Source organism: Notolabrus celidotus, chromosome 4 (assembly GCF_009762535.1).
Source record: "Notolabrus celidotus isolate fNotCel1 chromosome 4, fNotCel1.pri, whole genome shotgun sequence".
Lineage (NCBI taxonomy): Eukaryota > Metazoa > Chordata > Actinopteri > Labriformes > Labridae > Notolabrus > Notolabrus celidotus.
This window is the reverse complement of record NC_048275.1, coordinates 29,874,128-29,897,602: the sequence shown is the minus strand read 5'-3', so window position 1 is coordinate 29,897,602 and position 23,475 is coordinate 29,874,128. Positions and strand designations below refer to the sequence as shown.

General features: G+C 40.6%; 1 protein-coding gene across 2 annotated transcripts in view; it reads right to left on the bottom strand.

The window, feature by feature from the left end:
- LOC117811992 (LIM domain-binding protein 3-like) overlaps window positions 1-22,802 on the bottom strand; it is a 60,745-nt gene extending 37,943 nt beyond the window's left edge. The window contains exons 1-3 of one of the 2 annotated variants that reach the window (XM_034682502.1): window positions 22,510-22,802; window positions 22,170-22,277; window positions 12,900-13,106 (exon numbers count right to left, since the gene is read on the bottom strand). In XM_034682502.1, coding sequence (XP_034538393.1) covers window positions 12,900-12,995 — 96 coding nt within the window. In that variant the 5' untranslated portion in view covers window positions 12,996-13,106; window positions 22,170-22,277; window positions 22,510-22,802. The remainder of the gene's footprint in view (window positions 1-12,899; window positions 13,107-22,169; window positions 22,278-22,509) is intronic. The other variant, XM_034682503.1, reaches the window with a different exon arrangement.
- Window positions 22,803-23,475: the final 673 nt, after the last annotated feature.

Sequence of the window (23,475 nt, the reverse complement as noted above, 5' to 3'; positions counted from 1 at the left end):
GAACAGGGAGCAGTCATCAGAGTGTATTAATGCAGCGCATCGATGAGATGTGGAACTGTGTGTTAATGACGCTGATTTTTAATGTCATTTCTTACTGTAATAAGAGACTCGTGTCTGCTGAGCTGAACTAATAAACCAAGCACACCACACTTCACAAATCAAAAGTTTTACATCACGTGAGCACTTCAGTCCGTGATCACCAGCTCTGCTCTGTGAGAGTGCAGTCTTCACCCTCTCTTAGCTAAAAAGTTTGTTCACAGTGTTTAGTGTTTTTTAAAGTCTATTGATAGATGAGGCTACGTGCTCATTTGCATATGAAGCAGGAAAGTACTCACTGGAGAAACATGGTTGTTACAATATGTGAACACTTGCACTTCAAGCTCTCCAAATGTGATCTGATCACTACAAACTGAACTATGGCCCTGCTGGTCAAAGCCCCTCCCTCATGAGCAAGACATCCTGGGTTCAAATCCCAGCAGCGCCTCATCCTGATTACTTCTGGTCTGAAACATGTTCAAACAGCACTACAGGATATTATGGCCATCAGTCCACTGATTAATTCATGATGTAACATTTTTTACAACTCATTCAAAGCTGTCAGAAACATGCCCTTCATACACTGATCTTCTCTGTTACATCACTTCAGCCGCCTGTTGTGCTCTTTTTTTCCCTCTTCCTGCTCTGTTAGTGTTTGTTGGCTGACTCCATCTGATCTCAGATTATTTCACCATGTCCGACGGGATTAAACGTGAACAAGAGTTTGTCTTTCAGGAAACTGCTCATTGAGCTCGAACAATGTGAGGCCTGTCCAGGCTGTAGAGTGGCCCACTTTCGCTGTGAGCCATTCACACTGACCCACATACACTTTGCACACTTCACACACACTTTATACACACTGTGCACATCCTGTGTTCATGCCATAGTGTCCACACATGCTCCTCTTCTTCTCGACAATGAATGTCCGCTGCTGTTTCCGTTTTAACGTGTAGAAAAATATGGCCTACTATTTGTTTAAGACAAGTTAAGGACTTTGGAACAGCTTAGAGGCTGGAATGAGGAGGAAGAGGGGGTCAACTTCTAGATGCTTCAATCCAAATTCATCTCTGATCATCCAGCTGGGTTAAAAATGTGAATCTGGACATTATCAAACACAAACCCCCCAGCAGTGACTCTGTGGGTCTGTAACTGTAGATGTGAAGAGACATAGAAGAGCAGAGGCGTAACTGATAAGACCTGTATGTGTGTGTGTGTTTGTGTGTGTGTGTGTGTGTGTGTGTGTGTGTGTGTGACCTTCGAAGGCTATAAACAGCCTCCTGCCTGTCAGCAGTTGCAGCCGCTTGCTGCCACTCTGCAGGCTCACTGAGCTGCGGCTACAGGCAGCAGAGATAAATGCCAGGGTGCTGCAGGAGCGCTTACTGTGATCACTGCAATTTTCAGGGGCAAAAAGTTCAATACCCTGAACTCACAGAGACACTATCTGTTCCCCGTGCGATAAAAAAAACTGACTTATTAATAGCTGTTGCACTACTAACCCTGAATGGTTCAAGTGCTAACGCTTCAAACTGAAGCAACATCATCTTTTACCAGTAGGCTGGTGGGAATTTCATGAGTATTACTATTATGCTAACATTTGCTAACTTCGACTAACTTTAAATTGTCTTTTAACTTCAACTGGTTGTTTGAGATTCTCAGTTCATAAATGACCTGAAATCAGTTGTTGTACACTGCAGTGAAACAGCAGGTGCAGGTGGCAGCTTTAATAAATAGAACAGAACAATGTGTAAACTAGAGTTTTGGAGCATAGAAGAACTCATTCCAGGTAAAGAAGAACTATTAAGATACAAGAATAAATACCAAGGGTACCACTGCTTCTCTTTGTAGTGTGTTTTCAGTAACTTTATGTCTGTTTGAAGTCTTTTTGATTCTGATGTTAACTTGGGTGGAATTATAAGATTCTTTTTGGCCTATGCTTGACAGGACAGTTGTAGATAGAAAGGAACCCAGGACAAAAATAAGTGGGGTTCAGATGCACCCAATGGTGGACCCTTGGCCAATACAGCGGGGTCTTTGCATCTCCTTTTGGTTGAATGGAGTTAATTTGTTTTCTTTTCTTATCCTTTGAGACCCTTTGTTCCCAAAAGGCAACCTCCGGTCTTATGAAGCCCATGCAGAAGTGCTATAAACATGTTTACAGCCTGTTTAAAAAAACAGTTTGGGTCTGAGTAGCTCATTTCTATATCGGCACACACTGTAAGGGGGATGATTTTTTTTATAACTCAGTATTTTCAGGTATCAAACTTGTGAGTTTTTCCCCAAATAAGGACTTTGCTGTCTTGATTGACAGGCGAACACTCTGAAGCTGTTAGTGAAAAGGCTAAAGGCCTGCCTCTTTACCTCACACCAGCTCGGACGACGTTTGGTTGAGTTTAGTATTTCCAATATGGCACCTGCTAACGATTGGCTTCAAAAAAGCACTCAGGAACAGATGAGTGACGTCAGAGGTACTATGTCCATTATATTATACAGTCTATGTTTGTACCACTCCTTTTTAATTTTTTGTTGTAAATTTTTTATGTTTGATCTCTCTTTGTAGTATTTAACTCTTTGCAGTCATTCTCTGCTTTGATGTAGTGATATTGAATCTCTTTGAAGTTATTTTGGATCCCTCCTGTCAATTTGTGTCACTTCAGGGTCATTGAAGTCTGTTTGAAACTTCTCTTCTCTTTAGGGTTAACTAGAGAATCCTTCAGTTTGTGGGGCATTTGTTGCCTTTTACTGTTGCTTTGTAGTTTTAGTTTCAAAGGTTGTTTAGAGTTTCTCTGTACCTGTTCTCTTTGGGGTTCTTGTTCATATCTATATAATTTTGAACTCCGTCTTTTTTGAGTCTCTGTGGTACTCCATGATATATTTTTGTTGGCATTTTGTTGATTCTGTTTAAGAAATTTTTTTCAGCTGTGACAACGAGCCAGTGGCCTGAGCAGCAACATCAGGTGTTGAAGGGGTTGAAGTACAAAAAAAAATGGAGTCCCTTGAGTGTCCCCTTGAGACTGGCTGCAAAAACTAAGGACTCCTAGTGAGGTCCTATGTTAAAATGCTTCTCTTGGCCATTTTTATATCAGAAATGAACGTGGCTCAAAAAACAGTTTTGACTCACCCACAATGCACACTGCACATTTGGTTACATCTACAATGCAACCTTTAAGGTAATAGAAAGGCAGAGAGTTAGACACAAATATGCGCAATAAGGTGCATGACTTGGTTGACTGACAGGTGGGTACATTGTGGCTGTTTTTCAGGAGCCCAAAGGCCTGACTACATCAGCTCTTTGCTTGTTCCTAGGTTGACCAAAGTTTTGGTGGAGTCAGCATTTCTAATAAAGTGTCTGCCATCGTTATGCTTCAAAATGCCTCGTCATGTTTTACAAAGTCTTTGCTATGGCCCTAACTATGGCTCACTGGCCTATTTGGCACCTCTTTCTGTTTTTCTTTAACAAGGACAATAATAATGTAGCCTACAAAAATCAGTCCAGATCAGTCCGGCTAAAAGGTTCACTGTGGTGTTCCCTGATGGGGAACCGTTTGGGATCTCCTGATCAAGTGCAGCTGTAACAGGATGCAGTGTCATCAGGAGCTCCCTGAGCGCTGAGTCAGCCCACTGTGTTACAGCAGGAGTCCAGTTACTGAGAGCTCGGCTTTCACATAGACTGTAAAACTTTCTCAGAGCCACACTCAGCTGGAGAGCAGCAGTCAGACTGATAGAGACAGACGGGCAGAAACAACATTTTTATCCACATTTAAGCATCTCTGCACAACATGAGTCAGCATCAAGATCAAGCATCGGTATTATGACTAAAGCTTACACAAGAAGTCCAACTTGCAATAAAAAAATATTTTTTTGTTCCAATTTGACAACGATGACAACTCAACACACATCTATAATGTAAGAGTTTAAAGGTCTTCCTCTGAAAATAAGAGGATTATTGAATCTTGCTGCCACAAATAAATTCACGTGACTGTTAAATCAATATTCATGTCCTTCAGTAGCTGTAAACACACTCTTCTTACATTCAAAATAACATGCATGTAAACATATAGCAAATACATAATGTGTCAGCTGTCAGTCGAAAGCATTTTACATTCCTCATGTATGTTTCCAGTCAACTCCACAAACTCTGGTGCAAATAACAACATAACTTCAAAGACCTCACACTGCTGCAGAACGTAACATACCGGTATTTCATTTTTAAAAGAAGAAAAGTGAAGTCAAACAAGAATTCTCCTTTTCAGTCATGATCCATGTAATAATGTTGCACAATCTCATGTACAAACTCAGCATCTCCTGTCTCAGCAGAATAAAAATCCGAGCAGTGTTTGTGACATTTCAGCCACGCCTGGAGCCTCATGTGGCTTTTTAGAGAAAATGTCACTGTGCTTTATTGCAGAGTTCAGCAGTGTGGCTGAGACATGACTGCAGTCTTTATGACATCCAGCGAGTCAGTGCAGCTAGGAGAGGACGGAGCATTCAAACCTGCTGGGACATCTTGTGGAGAACACCTCTTGATTATACACATGCTAAAATATATAACAATGAAAAATAAAGAATACTGCAAGAACCAGAAAAAGGTTGAACTCAATATGATCCCACGAAAATATATATATGTATTTACAAATACAGGTTTATGGACATGATGAAGCAAAATGAGATACAAAGTATACATCAATATGTTGTTACGTGATCAGACTTACTCTGAGATAAATTAACTCTTTCTGCATGGATGAAAATATGACTTTGCATGTCACCATATCCTGCTTGTTACGGATCATTTCTTTACAAAAATATATATTTTTGTACAAATGATTTCTCAAGTATCCTCATCAATACAGGGACACCTCTCACAAACAATCAGCAGACCGATTACGTTGCTGCATACGTTTATGTTCACAAGCTGGGAAAATTTTAGCCACTGCAACTTAAAGCTGCTGTTGGTAGGAATGGTGTAAAAAACTTTATTTTTTTTCTGCTGGGTTTGGATAAAAGGTCATAATGCCCATCGGTACTCATCGGTAAGTGGAGTAATGTGAGACTACTGCAAAATCTCTGTGTTTTCCAATGCCTTTGTATCAAGCAATGTTATTATTCCCCTCGTTCCCGTTATGACGGACCAATCATAGCTAATCTCCTCTGTCCCGATTGGTAAAGGGGCGGCCCCTACTACGTCCTCCGATTGGTTATGAGTCTGGCACTATCATGACTGCACACGCTGATCTGTGTTGGGGGGCTAAGAGGAAATCTGGTTGGGAGGGATAGTGTTGACATTCAAAGTCCCTCTCACTGAACAGATGTTTACTCTGTGACTACCAACAGCAGCTTTAAGGAAGTTACATTTTTAAATATGTATTTATTGACTTAGTGAAAAAAACATCATACTTAAACTCAAACCAAAAGCATGATAGTCCACTCAAAACTTCACTTTCAACTTTATACACATATCCTGCTCCAAACCCTAGGCTCCTTCAAAGGACATCTGCTGAGGTGGGGCTACATTAGGATGGTGTATTTTAGAATTGAATCTAAATGGTTATATCCATAACAGTGTCAATATTCTTGCAGACTGTAATTCTGTCCATATTTTGAAAAACAAACATACAGCATAGTACCAGTAGTTATGTCCAGGGTGAATTGATTATACCCATACAGTTAATTGAACCCTGATCTCTCTCAAACTGTGAGTCCCCAGCAGCAGAGTTTGATTCTGCCTCATCTCCCTGTTAATACCATTTTTCATTCCCCAGACCTGCTGCTCTGAACCTGAGGAAACAATCAACTGCTGAGCCCAGAGGGATGATGGGGAAGTGTCCACAGTGCCTCGCTCATCCTATAACTCTCTGGCTCTGTGATAAAAGCCTTCAGATTCAGAAAATGCAGTATTAATCTATCCTGCTGCCACAAAGAGAGCAGATTATCTCCACATGGTGCCACACACATAGAAATCATTCCCAACAAGGCTCTGGTGCGTTTTGTGCTGCTGCTCATGTGTGTTTATTTATATCCTCAACACATTTCATATGAAAATGGTCAGATTTAAAGTGTGTGTCTAACAAGCTTGTCATTCACATGCTGACTTGCCGCAGGATGAGTCAGAGGAGGATGGAGTATTTCACAGGATTTGAATCAGTGCAATACATATCTTTGGGACCACACAGAGATCAAACACATACAAACTGTCAAAAAATGGGAGGAAATCATCCAATATTTCTCTATTCCTCTAACTCGTTTCATAGCTGTTGGCAGGTCCTCATTATTATAGTGACAAAATGATTTCTGATTCTGATTATTTCCTTCAAGAACACTAAAAAATGGATGAATGAGTTACTGTACTCTGACGTCTCTCACAGAAACATTAAGATCATCAACATAAAATGCAGCTCTCCAACACAGAGAGAATATAACAAGTGAACTCTGCCATTGTGTTGTTAGTTTGGGGGTGTTTTTAAGGCTGATAGAAATCTTGAATGTTTTTTAACAAGAAGGAGCCATATTGGACAGCAGAATAGAGACACTCTGGTACACTGCTATCCTTTTTGTCAAGTTAGCAGTAAAGCTAACACAGCTTTACCAGGGACTCTATTGCAGATTGAACAATAATTTACGAAATAAAACATTGGACTGCATTAAAGAACGCAAAATATTAGCTACTGAGAGCATCATTTAATTGTGAAAGTGTTCATTAGCAGAATAAATCTCTTAAGAAATAAATGTATATTCTCAAAGACTGTTTTTTTGTTAGATGCTCCTGTTGCACCAGGCTGAAGTAAGTCGGGGCAATGGTGGCCTAGCGTTCTAAGTGCCCCACATTCAGAGGCTGTCGTCCTCGTCGCAGAGGTCGCCGGTTTGATTCCCGGCCGGTACCATTTGCTGCATGTATTTCCCCACTCTCTACTCCCCACGTTTCCTGTCTCTCTTCAGCTGTTCTATCATAAAAGGTAAAAATGCCTTCACTAGCGGCAAAAAGGAAGAGTTGAGGTGGGCCTTTAAGCCTCCTTGCAAGCAGCTACAAGGTGAGCTATAAAAATAATAATAACACTGTACAGTGTCTGGAACAGATAAATGAGCTATTCAGAGATAAGCTCTTTTCTTAAAGAGGTTTTGTTTAAGTGCTGACTTTCATGCTAATACCGCCCTAGTACCTAGTAAAGCTTGGACCAGCTCTTAGTTTTGCTACTATAGGCTTAGACTGCTGACAGACCTGTCTCACTGGCCTTTAAGCCTCCTTGCTTGCAGCTACAAGGTTTCCTCCCGTCAGTCAAGTCAGCGTTGCCCGTTAATATGCGGAACTCATAAATTTAATATCTTCAAAAACAATGAACTATAAAAACATATAACCCCCCGTACAGTGTGTGGGGATAGATTAATGAGCTTTTCAGAGGGAAGCTCTTTTCTTAAGAGGTGTTTGTTTGAGTGCTGACTCCCATGTCTGATTCCTGTTTAACAAACATTGTTAACAAAGTGATGACTAATCTACTACTACTACTGTAAAAACAGCAATGACATTGACATTGGTACACATCTGCTGAAAGTATTTCCCTTGCTCTTTCGGATACAATCACCAGTATGTCAGTAGACTGATGTGTTTTTATCTCTTCTTAGTCTAGGATATGTTCTCCATCAAAATACCAGCAAACAGCTTCATGTTTCCTCATTTGAATGGAGCTCCATGCTGTGCCATTTTGGTACCAAAATATCTCACAGACAGGCAGGTCTGAAGGTCAGGAAAATACCACACTGTTGCAGCGCTGCTTATTGAGTAGCCATAAAATTGAGCACAGAAAGAAAGTCAGAGGATGAATGATATATACTCTTGATACATTTAGATACAACCTTACTGAATGTCAGCACATCAATCAATGTAAGAATGAGGTATGATTGTCAACTTTTGAATTAATCATTATATTTTTGTCACCTCACTGTAGAGTTGTGTCCTCCTGTCAATGTGTGACGCTTGATGACCAGTATAATGTGTAAACAGCTGAGTGTCTGTGTGCCGACATGGCCGTGTGATGGAGTCATGGAATACTACGAACCACAGAGAGAGCAGAGGGGAAGCTCCTCGTCAGCTGTTCCTGAATGACTGAGCCTGCTCTGTGTTTGTGTTTGTGTGTGTGTGTGTGTGTGTGTGTGTGTGTGTGTGTGTGTGTGTGTGTGTGTGTGTGTGTGTGTGTGTGTGTGTGTGTGTGTGTGAGTATGTGTGTGTGTGTGTGTGTGAACAGCTGACGGGTCTCATTGTGTCAGTTCAGTGTGACGTTTAGCAAAAAGTCCCTCACTAAAGACAGACAGATGATCCCGTTACTGCCCTAATCTTTATCAAACATCTATTTAAACTTCATTTAAAGTCAATCTTCTGAACTACAAAGCTCTAAATGGTTAGACATCATCACATCCTAAAAACTAATATTGCCCTATTACCTCTCCAGAACACTATGCTCCAAGAATACAGGCCTGCTCCTGTTAGCTTTAGTCTCCAACAGTAATATGGGAGGTAGAGCCTTCAGTTATCAGGCCCCTCTCCTTTGGAATCATCTACAAGTCAGGGTCCAGGTGAGAGACATCCTATACTTTTAAATGTAGGTTTTAAATGCTTTAAGCTTGTTAAAGTTTATAGTTAGAGCTGGCTCAAGCTTGGACCAGCTCTTAGTTTTGCTACTATAAGATAAGATAAGATAAGATAAGATAAGATAAGATAAGATAAGATAAGATAAGATAAGATAAGATAGTCCTTTACTCGTCCCACAATGGGGAAATTCAAGTGTCAGTAGCAAAGTAGCCAGTGCAAAAACATATAAAGCAAACAAGAACCTATAAAATATAAATTATTAAAAGTTATTAGCAATTAAAATTAAAGAAGTAAAAATAAGAATAAGCATATCTTACAAAAGGCTTAGACTGCCCGCAGACCTGGCTCACTGAGCTCCTCAACTCCAAATTCTTTATGTTATATCATCAGTATGTTATCAGTATCAGTATGTTTGAGTCATCTCAGTAAGAAACAGAAAAAAGAAAAAGAAGCCATCTGGAAATGCTAATTTGAATGAATTACGTAATGGTTACTTTCTATTGGCTGATGGACATCAGCATTCAAACATTCGCTGAGACGTCTTCCAAAGATATGAATGCATACTGTGCAGTCTTTATGGTTTTACAGTGTTAGCTAGTGATGTGTAATTACAGTAGTTAACTCCCTGGAGGGACGTTTAACACCCACAGCCAAAAATAGACAACCGCAGTTGGCACTTAACGCCGACAGTTATCAATAATCATATGTCAAATATGCTAATGCTAAGTGTAAACAGCCAAAGAGCTGCCATGACTATTCTTATCATTGACTATTCTTATCATTGGTGTAAATAATGTATTGTGCAGTTATCTAAATACATCTCCTGGCCTAACCTCAACCAACTCAAAGCCATTACGAGTAATGTTAACAACAGACCTCCACGACTGTTTTTGAATGAGAATTTAAACAAAATTTTAGCTTTTAAGATAAGATAATTTCCCTGCACTTTCATGCAGATATCTGTTTACAGAGATTAATCAAAGCTTAATGATCATAACAAGAATGCTGATATGATCAAGGACTATGAATCATATATTACCGCCAGGCCCTTTTGCCTTTTTTGTTTTCCACAAATACTGTTTTCCTGTAAACAACCAAGGCCTGCTTTAACACCAGCAGACAATACTACTCACACTACAAATAGAGACTTCTGACACCCAAAATCATGTAACTGGCCAACAGACTCGGCATCCATTTACAGTTCTATTTCTAGAGAATACACAAGAGAGCTTTAAAGTTTTTAAGTTGGGGACAAAACAAGAGCTGTTTGTCATTTCCCAATGAAGACACATCAGACACCTGCAGCTCATGTCTCTTAGAAGATTTACTGTTTCTCTGAATCAAAACTTTTCCAGGAACACATATTAACCGTCCTCACACCTTGAAGCATGTTTCCATTCAATCAGAGTAACACCACCTTCACGGAAGGATGAGTGTTAATGAATTTCATCACTCGTTTGACCTTCTGTCATACACAGAGGAGGCTCTAGCTCACAGAAAACCTGCAGAACATTCAGAGGCTGGGGTCAGAGGTCACAGACAGTTCAAATGGGGAATACACTTGATTTAAGTTTGCAGTGTTAAACTGACAAATATCAAATCAAAAAGTGTTTGTTTTCTTAAGTTATTTTTTTGTGAGTAACATAAACCTTCAAAGTATGAGTCTTTAAGTAAGGCTTTGAAGAAATCTTGACATGTTTATGATTGAAGCATTTGAAAAATCTTTAAATGTAAAAAATATCTGTAAAGTATATCATTGTACAGACACAAATACAGTACAATCTCATTTGTACTATCATGTACAACCTACATAGTTGACCTCTGACCTCCTAGAAGTCAAACTCATGTTGAACTGAAGAGACAACTCAGAAGAGAGGTGAAATATTGTCAAGAATTTCAACCAAGTCCAGTTGCCTTTATTGGATCAAGCTCTGACTACAGACATCAGACTACTGTCAGCTTCATGTGACCTCACAAACTCTGCGGTATAGTTGGATTGCAGCTATAACCACTGGAGTTTAATGCCTAACCATAACCCTTGGTATTGGTCTGTGGTCTTGGTCCCTAACCTTAACCTTTTGGACTGCTTACAATCTATCACCTTCCCCAAGTTCTTGCCCTTACCCTTACCTCTTGGGTTTGCTACAAGACTCTAACCCTTGAAGATGGATGGATGATTTTACACCTTTAACCCTAAAGCACATGTAAATACACACAACAGCCAACGGTTCTGACGGACACGGAAAGTATTTTGTTTGGTTGTCAACTGTTGAGTTAACTGCCAACTATTTCTATCATCAATTACAACAATGAAGGCAACAGTTAGCAGCATATGAAATCCAAATCAAAAGCAAATAAAAGACCTCCAGAGGCCCATAAATCACAAAAACCTTCCTCTCCACTGTGATTATTTGATGCCTTCTGTGTTGTAAACAGATTTTCTCTGTGTTTTGAACTGTCTGTTGACCGGTACCAGCAAACTACAGATGAGACATTGGACTCTGAGAACATGTGGTGGACACTTTTTCCATTCAGTAAAGTACATTAGTACAGTACATTACTTTTGTACAATCAATTGGTTTTGTACATTTTCTTCTTTGCAGTACCACAAAGCTATTTTGGCCGCATTGAGAGGTCAACCATGGAGGAGAACCAAAGGACAAATAACCAGGTTGACATACTGTGTCAATGGTTGCCTGCTTCAACATCTTTCCAATGTTTAATTAAAGCAACATTTTGAACCTCATATCATGTCTTTCATCCCTTTCAGACTTTGACATTCTTTTCAGGGCTTTGATAAAACTTCAACAACAATCTAAAGAACTCCTGATCAATAAAAATGTTCCTCTTTCTGCACATTACTCATTGCCATTCCTGTTACAGCAGCAAGAAGATTTGTAGAGTGAAACAAATTCCTCCAACAGTGAAGGTATTTAACTGAATTAAATTTTAAACCACCAACAAGCAGCCAATAGGGAGCAGGTCAAAGGTTTTGACTTGTTAAATGAAGAATTACAGTACGGTTGAGAGACGAGGCAGGGAAGTGATTTCTGTCCCACTCTGTGGTCTATTCATTCCTCCTCTGTCTATTAAGAGCGTTGAGGCTGTGAAACCAACACCAGCTCCACTTTTAGGCCCCAGGCTCTGCTTTTGGCCTCCCTGACAAATCCTGGCAGCCGTCTCACCCTCGTGGGGCCACCAGGGCTGCCGGGGGGCTGCCGATCTCACCCTGAAAGCTTTGCATGTGTTTCTGAATCAACCACAAATTATTGTTTTACATCAAAACCAGCAGGAGGAGAATAAACAATCAGCATGAAACAGAGAGCAAAAGACAGAAAAGAAGCAGAGAAGCAGGTGTCACAGAATCCCAGAGCAGCTTTAAAGGACATTAAAGCTGTTTTACCAAAGTAGACAGCATGTTTCCTCCAGGGCTGCCAGCTGATTTCATTCATTTTAATGAACTATACAAATGTTCTTGCAGAGACTTGATGCCCTCAACGTGTGCTGTTTGCCTAATCCTAAAGTTAACATTACAGACACTCATGTGGTGAATCTGATCTATGTGAATTATTTAATCAAACCTTGACTTTTTAAATTCATCAATTCAGTTGAAAATACCCACAAACAACAAATCTGTCAAAAATGTTCTTCATTTTTATTCAGCAACCTGCTTTGGTGTTATTTTACCTGTTCATATTGTCCTTATTCATTTTTTTAATGCAGTTCTAGATCTAAGAAAAATATGACTAGATTTCCCTTCCTCTTTTCCTAATGAGGTTATATTTTTAGAGCATATTTTTGTATTGACAGTTAATAAAAGAGGGATGACAGACAACGAGGACAAACGACCACGCTCCCCTGCAAAACTCCTCCTTGAGGCGTTAAGGTTACATGATCATCTATGTAACAACAAGACACCACGTCTTGTTTGTGTTTGTCACTCATTTACAGAGTTTTTAAATGAATTATTTCTGGCTCTACTGATTTTAGATTTCTGTTACTTGTTTTGAAAAAAGTAAAGCATAAAAGCAAGAAAGTTGGAAATGAATGACTTGATGGGTCATAAAAACACTTGAAGAAGTCAGAAACATGATGTTTGGCTTGGAAAATCACCAAAATCCATAAATCAATGTGTACTTCATTGATCAAAAATGTGTTGAACATGCCATTCAGTGGGTTCATTTGCATTGATTGAGCTGTAGAGGGATAGAGTAGTTCCAGTTGAGACAAAAAGAAGATTCTTCAGTAAACTAGTCATTTTCGGACTTAGATTTCAGTGCTGTCTTACCCTGGAGATGGTCAGCGGCATATTGAAGTCCTTCCCCCCTTGCAGCCTGAAGCCCCAGGGGCCAGGTCCAGGTAGTGTCACAGTGTAGGCGCTCATTCTTCCACACAGTTAAAAAGATCCTCCGAAATGGATGATTATTAAAAACGATTTTTAAAAAAGCCCACAGTTGCTGGAGGGATGGGAGGACCAGCTGGCAGCAAGAAGCCTCTGAAAGGTGACAGAGAAAAGTTTATAATTCAGGTGAGATGACTGAGAGAAATACCTGACATGAAAGAAATAATGTGTCAAATCACCAACCAGGGAGAGAGAGACAGAAAAGAAGAAACTGAGCGAGGAGAAAGAAGGGGACTTGCCTGCTCAGAGGAGCTGAAGTGACAGCCTAAGAATAGCCAGAGATAGCCCTGTTGCATTGTGGGGGGTGGAGGGGTGAGGCAGGGTGAGGTAGGGTGAGTCAGGGTGGGAAGAGAAAGGAGGGGGGTGTACATATATGGCGTGAAAGGGGACACCTGGTATGCCAGGCTCGCCGTGAATCACTAGGGCTAATATAGTACCAGAAGATTCTTCTGAACACCCCCATTCCTCCCTCCCCCTGATTCTCATTATGCCCAGGGTCTCCCTCGGACCCAATCAGGGGCGACGCCAGGAAACGTCTCATTATCTTCATGGTGATAAAGCACAAACTGAAAGGCCACGAGTTAAGTGGGTCTGATAGCTGAAAGGTCAGTGGCAGATGGATATTACATCAAGGTCGTTGGTTTCAAGCTGTTAGCTAAAGGGTGAAACTATTTGATATACAGTGCACACTCAAACAATGTTAGCTATCTCTTCTTCTACTCAAAACTTAAAATGTAAACAGACAGGGAGGAACTTATTAATGGAAACATTAACACCAACATCTAACTGTATTTATATCACACATATATCACACATATATCACAGCATTTTACACCTATACCGGATTGTGATACACATCATATCTCCAGTCTGAATATGACAGACACTCTAATGACAAGAGCTTCATATAAATACCTCCTGTGTAAATTAGTGTTTACAGCATTGTTACAAGACAAAGTCTTGTCGGTGCAATCACACATCTTCAACAGGGGAATGCTCTTATATTAGGCAGGTGCTAACAACAACAGGTGAGAATTCCCCCCCCCCCACACACACACACACACACACACACACACACACACACACTGCACACACACTGCACACGACACAGCTAAATTGCTATTAAAGATTCAAAGTTTCTATCAATACAAGGTGTGCTTTCTGTCATGCTTCATAAAGATAAGAACACTTTTTTAAAGATCATTTTTACTTTCATTGACCAAATAACAACTCAGTGAAACAACTTCCTCTCTCAAACCTTTGACTTTTTTATGTTTCTCCAGCTCCCCTACAGAGACTAACAGGCCGATCTGAGTGCAGTCTGATCTGCTCAGTCTGTTACCTCACCGGCTAAGTTTAGACACTTTGTCACAGAGAGGAACCTGATGCAGACATGGTGAGGTGTCGCTGGAGGAGACCTCCCTAAGAGTACATTTATCAGATATTTCACCAACATTTCAGTTTGTGTGTAGTTCAAAAAAATATCTCCAATAGTGCGCCTGTTACTTTCACACAGGTAACGAGTAACTCTTTCTTTGGTTTGATTTAAAAAGAAAAATAATGTGATGAAGTTTAGGAAAAAGATTGCATTTGTAGTTTAAATAACTCAACATCAACTGAATGTGTCAACTTGACTTGAACCCTTGTCTGCTTGTTGACTTTATTTGACCATAATTCAGCTCTGCCATCACTTCACTTTGATACTTTTTGAGCCCCACTATGGCAAAAAATTGATGTCCCATTGTGTATTTCTACACCACGTTACATCGTTGAAGAGGCTCAACATGTTAACACACAGCATAGACTTCATATACAGGCACTCAGACACTCACACCCACACTCCCCAAGTTGTACAATGACAGCTAGACATGACAGTCATGTCTTGAACAGGCAATATAAAATGGGATAGTCTTTGTCCTACTGAAATAAATGTTGCTATGGTTAGCACTGGTGGTTAGCCTAATTATCAACAAGGTTGTTAGCTTGAACTCACCCGCTGGAAACTCTCTGTTTGCATTTTCTCTCTGTACCTGTGTGAGTTACCTCGAGAAACTTCAACTTCCTCCCACTGTGTAAAGACATGCTCACAGGTGACTGAGTCCAGCTCTAGGTATGAGTTTAAAGAGGTGGTATTATGCTTTTTTCCATATTTTACAGTTTTTAATGTAAAAACTTGAATGTTGAGCAAAGTTTCAAACTGTGAGATAAATGTGTTTTGGAATAATCTCAGTTTAATCTGAGTGTGGAGTTTGCTTTTGTTCAAAAAGCCAAATGAGAATTAAGGAGGGTGTGAGATTGCGATACTCTTTTTTAACAGGGTAAAGGGCGCTATCTGCTTTTGACTTGTTCAGCATCATTACGTCTCTTGCGCTGCTCCTGCTCCTGGTGAATCAAGGATAACAGCAGGTTTATACCTTGCATCTAAGGATGCACCATCGTATTTCAAGTCAGAGGTATGTCAGCATTTTGGCTTTCTCTCGTCGGAAGATGAAAAAGGCAAAAAAGATAACGGGCAAGATAAAAACTATGTGCAAGAGCTGAACATATACAGTAGCACAACCAACATGAAGTAGCACATAAAACAGCACCATGCTGAAAGGCTAGAGTAGAGTAGAGTTTAACTTTATTGTCCCTGAGGGGCAATTCACTTTGTGGACAGTAGTCCACACAAATACATTAAAAACAATACACTACACACAACACAGCACAAGATCCACAGTGGTTACAAATTATTTAAAAAGCCAACAGTCAACTGAATAAAGGACAGTCTGTATCTCTTCATGCTGCACTGAATCTTCTCCCTGATGGAAGCATCTGAAACTCCTAATTTGAAGGATGCTGGGGGCCCTGAACTATGGCCTTTGCCTTGGAGAGGACTCTCACTTCATAAGTGTACTGAAGGTCATTAAGAGAGGCTCCAGTGATTTTACAGCGCTGATTTTCCCTATCTTCATCTTGTTTTTAAGACTAAGACTGCCAAACCAGCAGATCATAGACAAAGTTATAACAGACTCAGTAAAAGCAGAATAAAACATTTTCATTAGAGTCAGATCAGCGTTAAAAATTAGCAATTTTCTTAAAAAGAACAACCTAGTTTGCCTTTTAGGAATAAAATCTGTGTTTACATCAAAATTAAGCTTTGCTTCAAGCACAGGTCAGAGATATTTCTATTGATGTACTACTGCCACCGGTTCACCCTTGATCACACATGGGGCTGGGGCAGAAGAAGAAGAATGGGGACTACTCCTCTGGAAAAAAAACAAAGAAAAAACTTTTCTTTTGTCTTGGCCACATTCATTTGGAGGAAGGATCTGTCACACTAGTGAACAAAGTCATTGAGGACTTGACCATGGTACTGCTCCATTCAATGCAAAAGACCCACAATTATCAAGTCATTGGCATACCATCGAGACACCAACACCTAAGTGAAAAGAAATATTGAAGGACAAACAACATTCGTAAGCAGATTTGCAAGCACCCTAACACAAACGAGTGCAAGAGCCATGGAAATAACCAAGTGCATTGGATTTTTTATGGCACTGAATATGAGGCCCTTTATTTCAAGTTGAGACACGTTGAAGCCAATATATCTCATTTCCCCACACTGTAGTCAGTCTGTATTGCGTGCACTTAACATGGAAACAACATCAAAGGTGATGAAGACTCTAAGGCAAGCAGAAAGTATTTCTAAAAAAACGGATTGCTGGACCTCAAGGGAGACCCAGAGTTACCTGACGATCACAGCTCATGTAATAGCCAGCGAGTGGGAGAATATAGTTGATAGAGTTTATACTTCAAGCTTGTCCTCTTTCTGAAACTCTCACTGGGGAAAACATTGCTGAGGTTCTGTAGTCGCTGGATACAGAATGAGAACTTAAGAAGAGAAATCAAGCAATTGCTCTATTGATGCATATTGTGCATAATATGGATGTTGCAGTGGGAGAAGCTGGACTAGCATGGCACTTCAAGTGTTAATTCTGCGAGCCCCGTGTCAGCCGTTTACTTTGGCAATTGAAGTGAGTTGCAGCCTTCTTCCACTATAGCTCTAAAGCCCCTGCTGTGTTGGCGTCCAAACAGAACCTCCTGGAGCTGCCAACACACGAGCTAATCATCAATGTGGCGACGTGCTGCAACAGCAGTCTGGAAATGACTGAACGGCACCTCAAACAGAAAGCGGTTGTGACAGCAGCTCTCCTGAGCAAGGACGTCTGACGTAAAGCCTGTGAAACTGACACTCTGGATAGCACAGACATCAGCGATGCTGAGGACATACTGAGGCTGCTTAAGCCTCTGAAGAAAGCCACAACAGTGCTGTGTGATGAAAATAACCCCACGATGTCTTATTGTGCCTTTAAAGCACATGATCGAACAGAGAATGTCATTCAACAAAGAGGACTCCATCACCCTAACCAACATGAAGAAGTTTCAACAACCTGTCAGACAGCTGCACAGGGGGATTCACCTTCCTGCGTTCCAGCATGAAGGTGAAGGTACAATCCCAGATTTCGAGCTCTGCCTCCCTGCCCTACACCCACAGCAGAACAGCCTGTGGACTAGACAGACACTGCACATAAAGCTCAGGTGGAACAACCTCCTCTGAAGAAGACAGCATCTCCACATAGGGGAGAAACACCACAGCCCACCAGTGGGACTGAGGCAGAAGTGGATAAGTAATATCAGGCCCTCTCCTCAAAAGCTGTCCAGTCACGGGGTGGAAAGAAAACCCTTCTATCCTCTAGCAAAAGCATGACTCTCCAGACCAGACACCTCTGTCCCAGGGAGAGGGTTTCTTCATTAGCAGGGGACAATGTGAACATCCAGAGGTCTTAGCTTCTGCCTGAAAATGTAGATATGCTAAAATTCCTTCAGAAAAACATGAACATTTCAAGCCAAGAGCATAAGCTGCACTTCTGTTTATCACGTAATCATTTTATTTGGTAATTATTTAAAATTCCATTTATTTTATGATCGAAAGAGTATTGTTTCCTTAGTTAGTATTTAGTACAGGTTTTTGGTTTATTTTTCTGAAGGGAGCTGTTGTGTTTTAGTTTCTGTGCTTCATTGGCTGGAAGTCCGGAGGTGTCTCTCTAATTACACACAGCTGTCCCACATCAGTGTCAATCAGTGGCTGCTCTTAAGCTCCAGCAAGCTGCCAATTCGTACCAGCTACCAGCGGTATCAAGGCTCTCTCATGCTCGTAAGCTTTCTCAGAAGTATTCCCAGTGTTTTTTGCTCATTCTGCTTTCTTTGCTTCCACAATGTCTATTCTACCCTCGGTGCCTTCACCACCACCATCCTGCAACCCAATACCAGTTGGAAAAGCTGTTTTCAAGATACCTGTTCAGTCACATTTGTTTTTTGTGGTCAATTCCCTTTACTACCTAAAGCCTGTCCGTGGTTGCTTTCGAAACTGCCTACTATAGTAGTAGTGCGTACTGATATAGCTAAAATTTTGTATGTGGTGGAGACCCTCGCGTTTCCCACAATGCACAGAAACACTGGTGAATCTTGTAACTTCCAGTAATTACAAAAGGTGATTCCCATCCCACAGGTAACTGTTTATCTCTGTGAAAATTATTTAATTCCATAAACCACTTCTTAACTTTTTAAAATCATAAGTGAATGCTACAGAAGCAGTTTCGCTTTCAGCTTGGCTGTTGTTTACTTCTGCTTTCCGAAACCGAACATAGGTAGTCTGTAGCAGGCGGTTTCAAAAACAGCTGGAGTCGTGCTCTTATGGGGTGTTCACACCAAACGCAAATAAAATAATTTGCGCGAATGAATTACATGTAAAGACGCAAGTAGTGGTCTGGTGGCGCGAATTCATATGTGCCAATGAAGCGAATTATTCGAGAGAGAGTTAAAATATCTGAACTCCAGCGAATCTATACCCGCTGCGATTGCCAATCAGCGTGCAGATCATTGGGTGACGTGTGGTGTGACGTATCGACCAGCGAAGATTTATTCATCTTGACACATTGATTCTATCTCTGTACAGCTTTCCCCAAACTTTGTGACTCTACCTGTTTTTATGAAATCAGGAATAAACAGAAGCTCACTGTGAGAAGAGTGAGTGAGGAGGATTATCTGATGAGTCGTGAAAAACTTTCTCACTTGAATCCAGCTATGGGTTGTAGTGGGTAGTTAGCTCTGCCCCCTTTAGCATAACCGGCTTCCCCATTGAATGTCCGCAAGCTCTACCTTGTTTGATAACAACAGACTAGTGTGGCAGGCAACAAACAGCATTAATAGTCACAGCCTCTCATACAAGTAGACTCCACATGACTGAAAGTGAGTAAGGGAGTTGATTGTACATTATGGGAAAATATGAAACCAGAATCAAATAAAACAACATGTTTTATGATGAAGTCATGATGATTGTGGTTTCCTGGTTATAATCCTGCTCTCTTCTCTAAAGAATAAACCCTTATGATTTTCAGGACAACACTGCAGGTTAGAACTGTAGGTGCTGTTTTTAGTCCAAGTTAAGAAAATAAATTGAGTCAGTCAGAAAGCATGGTGTGACTCATTCACATCTAACAGCTATATGAGTAGGGTGTTAAATAGAGAGAGAGAGTGTGTGTGTGAGACTATTTAACGAAAGGAGAGAGCAGAGTGATAGTGGATCTCTCTCTCAGCATTAACAACATGACTGACCTCAGAGCACTTGTGAATAGTTTGTCATTTTAAACAGCTTCTTAATAAAGCTGTCTAGTTAAGTCAAAGGTCAGTTCAGTTCACTTGATGCTGATGAACAGGCTGTTACACACACACACACACATACACACACACACACACACACACACACACACACACACACACACACACAGCGGATTTACCTGGTTACAATGAAGCAGAGAAACTGTCTTGAAGTACTTGTGTACAGTTTTCTCGTTTATTACATGGCTGTATCTGATTAGTCAATACTCCATAGCAACAGTGTGTTATTTCTCATCAGCACACTGTTGCTGGACACACGGTATGATTAGACTGAAAGTGTGCGCAGGTAGATCATCTTAACTGGTCTATGCAAAGCATTTTTTGAATGAAGATGACGTCACCCATCTGTTTCTCAAGCTCTGTTTTGAAGCCAATAGTCGCCGGGAGCCATATTGGAAATGCTGAACTCAACATGCCTGTTGGCGAGCTAGTCTGAGGTAAAGAGGCCAGCTTTGAGCCTCCTAGCCAACAGCTACCCGCCTGTCAGTCAAGTCAGTCATGTCATTAAATGGGCAAAACTCGTAATCTTAATATCTTCTGAACCATTGCGTTAGAAAAAAAGTCTCCCCCCTCCCGTGTGTGCCAATAGAGACATGAGCTATTCAGACCGTAGCCATGTTTTTAACCAGGCTGTAAACATGTTTATTTCTGCTGTAAAGATTGTCTTCTTTGAATGGGTGTGTATGTGGTGTGGCATCACAAGGGGACAGGTTGTGGATGGGTGCTACATAATCCATGGCTATCAGCAACCAGACAAAATGGGCGCCAGTAAGCACACTACAACTCCCAGCAGCCACCACTACCTGGACAGCTGCAGGTGCTTAAGAGCCTTGATTGAGGCAGGACAAAAGGGCTGGAAATCAGACTGGGAGAGGGGAGCACATGGCTGGAAGAGGAGAAGGAACACTGAGAACTGACCACAGGAAAGTGACTAAAAGGAACCTTGTTTTTTCATAACAGAGACTTTAAGTTGAATGGACTAATTTTTTTGATTATTTTTAAAAAGAACTATTTTCTCCTACGGGATGCTTTAAGTTACCTTTGAGACCTTGTTTGAACAATTACCTGAGTTACCTTTTTGTTTTGTGTGATTACACCTGTGGTTGAATAAACCCCTCCTTTTTGTTGAACCTGAACTGAGACTGTTTCGGATTGATTTTACACTTTCCCACCTCGTACCGCCCTAGAAACCTCTCATGATGTCAGAGGTTTCCGGTGTTTCTGCAGCCAGCCTCAAGCAAATGCTCAATGAACTGCAGTTTTTAACACTTCCGCATGGGCTTCATATTTTGAGACAGGAGGTTGAAGCTTGGGTTTGACAGCACATTTTGTTTGGTGGACACAGCAGGGAGGTCACAACCAAACATGTGCAACATATTTCTGCTAGTCACACAGTCCTCCAGCCGTGCCATCATGTCCGTCAGCAGCAATACCTTAAGTGTTAACACAGTATGTATATTTGTAAAGAATAAAAACACTGATTTCTCATTAAGAGAATACTGATGTTAATTTGTGCTCTCTGCCCTGTGATTACATCTGAAGACAGCCGTTTCTTCAGCAGTTCCATAGCTGACCACAAGGTTCAATTGATGCAGGTTTTTGCAAACCCGGCCTGCATTATGATTTCTACAGCTTGAAAGGATATGTAATGACTGTAACAGTAAGAAAATATGTTGTCAAAATCAAATGTATGTCAAGTATGTCGATCAAACAGGGGTTTGGCTCTATATCAAATGTAAAATCTTCATCAATAAGCAGAGGATGTTTGTGTGCCTGCTGAGCGTCTGACCTTTAGGATGAAAACAAACTGTTTCAAGTATTATTAAAAGCAGCTAATGTTCCATGATATGTTAAGATAAAAAAAAACTTGAACCCCTGCTGTTAACCATAAATACTTGTTGCTTGATTTTGACATGGTTAAGATTATTATGGAGGTGAATTCAAGATTGATTATTCAAATATTATCTACTCAGATATATTCATGAATCTAAGGATTACATAGTGAATGTTTCCTTCAGTGAGTAATATATTTTTCTGTTGTCAGTGGTGGTCTTGTGCTAAAACCTGAAAAAAAACCTTCTTTATTCAATTCTGGGTGACTCTTAGCTGAATGCAGTGATTACATTTAAAGGATAATCGTGTTTAAATTTGAGTAATTTGAATCAGACGAATGTTGTTTAACATGAAGAGATGAATCATCTTGAACTAGACAGAAAACTAGGAATAGTTATAACATTGAAAATAATATTTTATAAAAACTCCATATAAAAGGTGGAATCATGAGCCTGAAAACCAAGTATCCAGATACTAAATTCAAACTGGACAAGGTATCTTTGTTGTGTTTTATTCAGTTTCAAATGAGTGTCCAGTGGTATGTCAAGAGTCGTGTCGTGATGCTTTTTATCAGGTTACATAAGCAGAGTCAGCTGAGTTTACCTCGTATTTCAGGTAATTTGTGGACAGACACCGCCCACCTGTTCTTGCTGCTTCCCGCACTCTGCTCCGCCCAGCAGGGCCGCTTCGTGTACGGAACTCAACGTCACCCTTCAAATAAAATAAACATAAGTGTTATTGATCACTTCAATTTGGACTCCAACAAGCAGAGGCTTCACTCTCTTATTCAGCGGGGGAAAGTTGCTTATGTGACCCGAGCGGGCGGTGCAACCTGTTGCCGGTTGGTGATGAAGATGAAGATAAAGATGAAGAAGAGATTAGCTAGAAGAAAGCAGGAGCACGTGCACTCACACAAGTGAAACACCGTTATAATGACGAATACCTGTTGCTGTTGTTTCTCCACAGCTCCGGAAACCACCACACACCGACTGGGACAGCCCGCGGTGATCCGGGGATACAGCTCCGGTGCCCGGGCCGGGCTGAGAGCAGGAGGGAGGCCAAGGGCAGGAGGAGGAGGGGGAGGGGGTGTCACCGGTGGATTTTCATTAGCGGGGTTTTTATTTAAAGAGGCAGGAGCCGCCGAGACTCAGGTTTGACAGGTGAACCAAACGTACACACTCAGGTAACACCAGGGGCGTCGTAGTGGGAGAAAAAGTGGGACTCACTACCTAGGGCCCGAATGGGGAGGGGGGGGCATTAATGGGCCTGAAGTCAAATGTGTATTCTACTATGCTTTCTTTTGTTTTGTTATAACTGCAATAAGATAACTAAAATTGTTTGAATAAATAAATGAACATTCATAAATTCCTTTCTGGAATTACTTTCCGGCTCTGTGAGATGCATGTCTCATACCTCAAGTGGGGAATTATCATATTTTCACAGCATCTAGTGTGGCTTAATCTGATTGAAAGTAAACTGTAGAATACAACAATGTGAACATGGCAATATTGATTTATCAGATCACGCCCCAGATAATCTAACAATTCAGATTCATAATACACCAGAAAGGACTCTTTGGAAATTGAATGCGAGTATCCTCAATGATACACAATTTAAAAATCACGTTAAGAAAGAAATATAACTTTTTTTTTAAGGAAAATGACAATAGTGTATCTTCAGAAATTATCTGGGATACGCTTAAAGCAGTTTTAAGGGGAAATATCATCTCTTATTGCTCAAAAAGAAAGAAAGAAAGAGAACAGAAACTGATCAAATTAACTAAAAAAATGGAAGAACTTGAGATGGAACATAAGAAAAATCTAACCTCAGGCGTCGCAAAAAAAACTTAAGAAAATCAGAGAGGAGATAAATACTCTGCAAACTCATGAAATACAAAAAAAGATGGTCT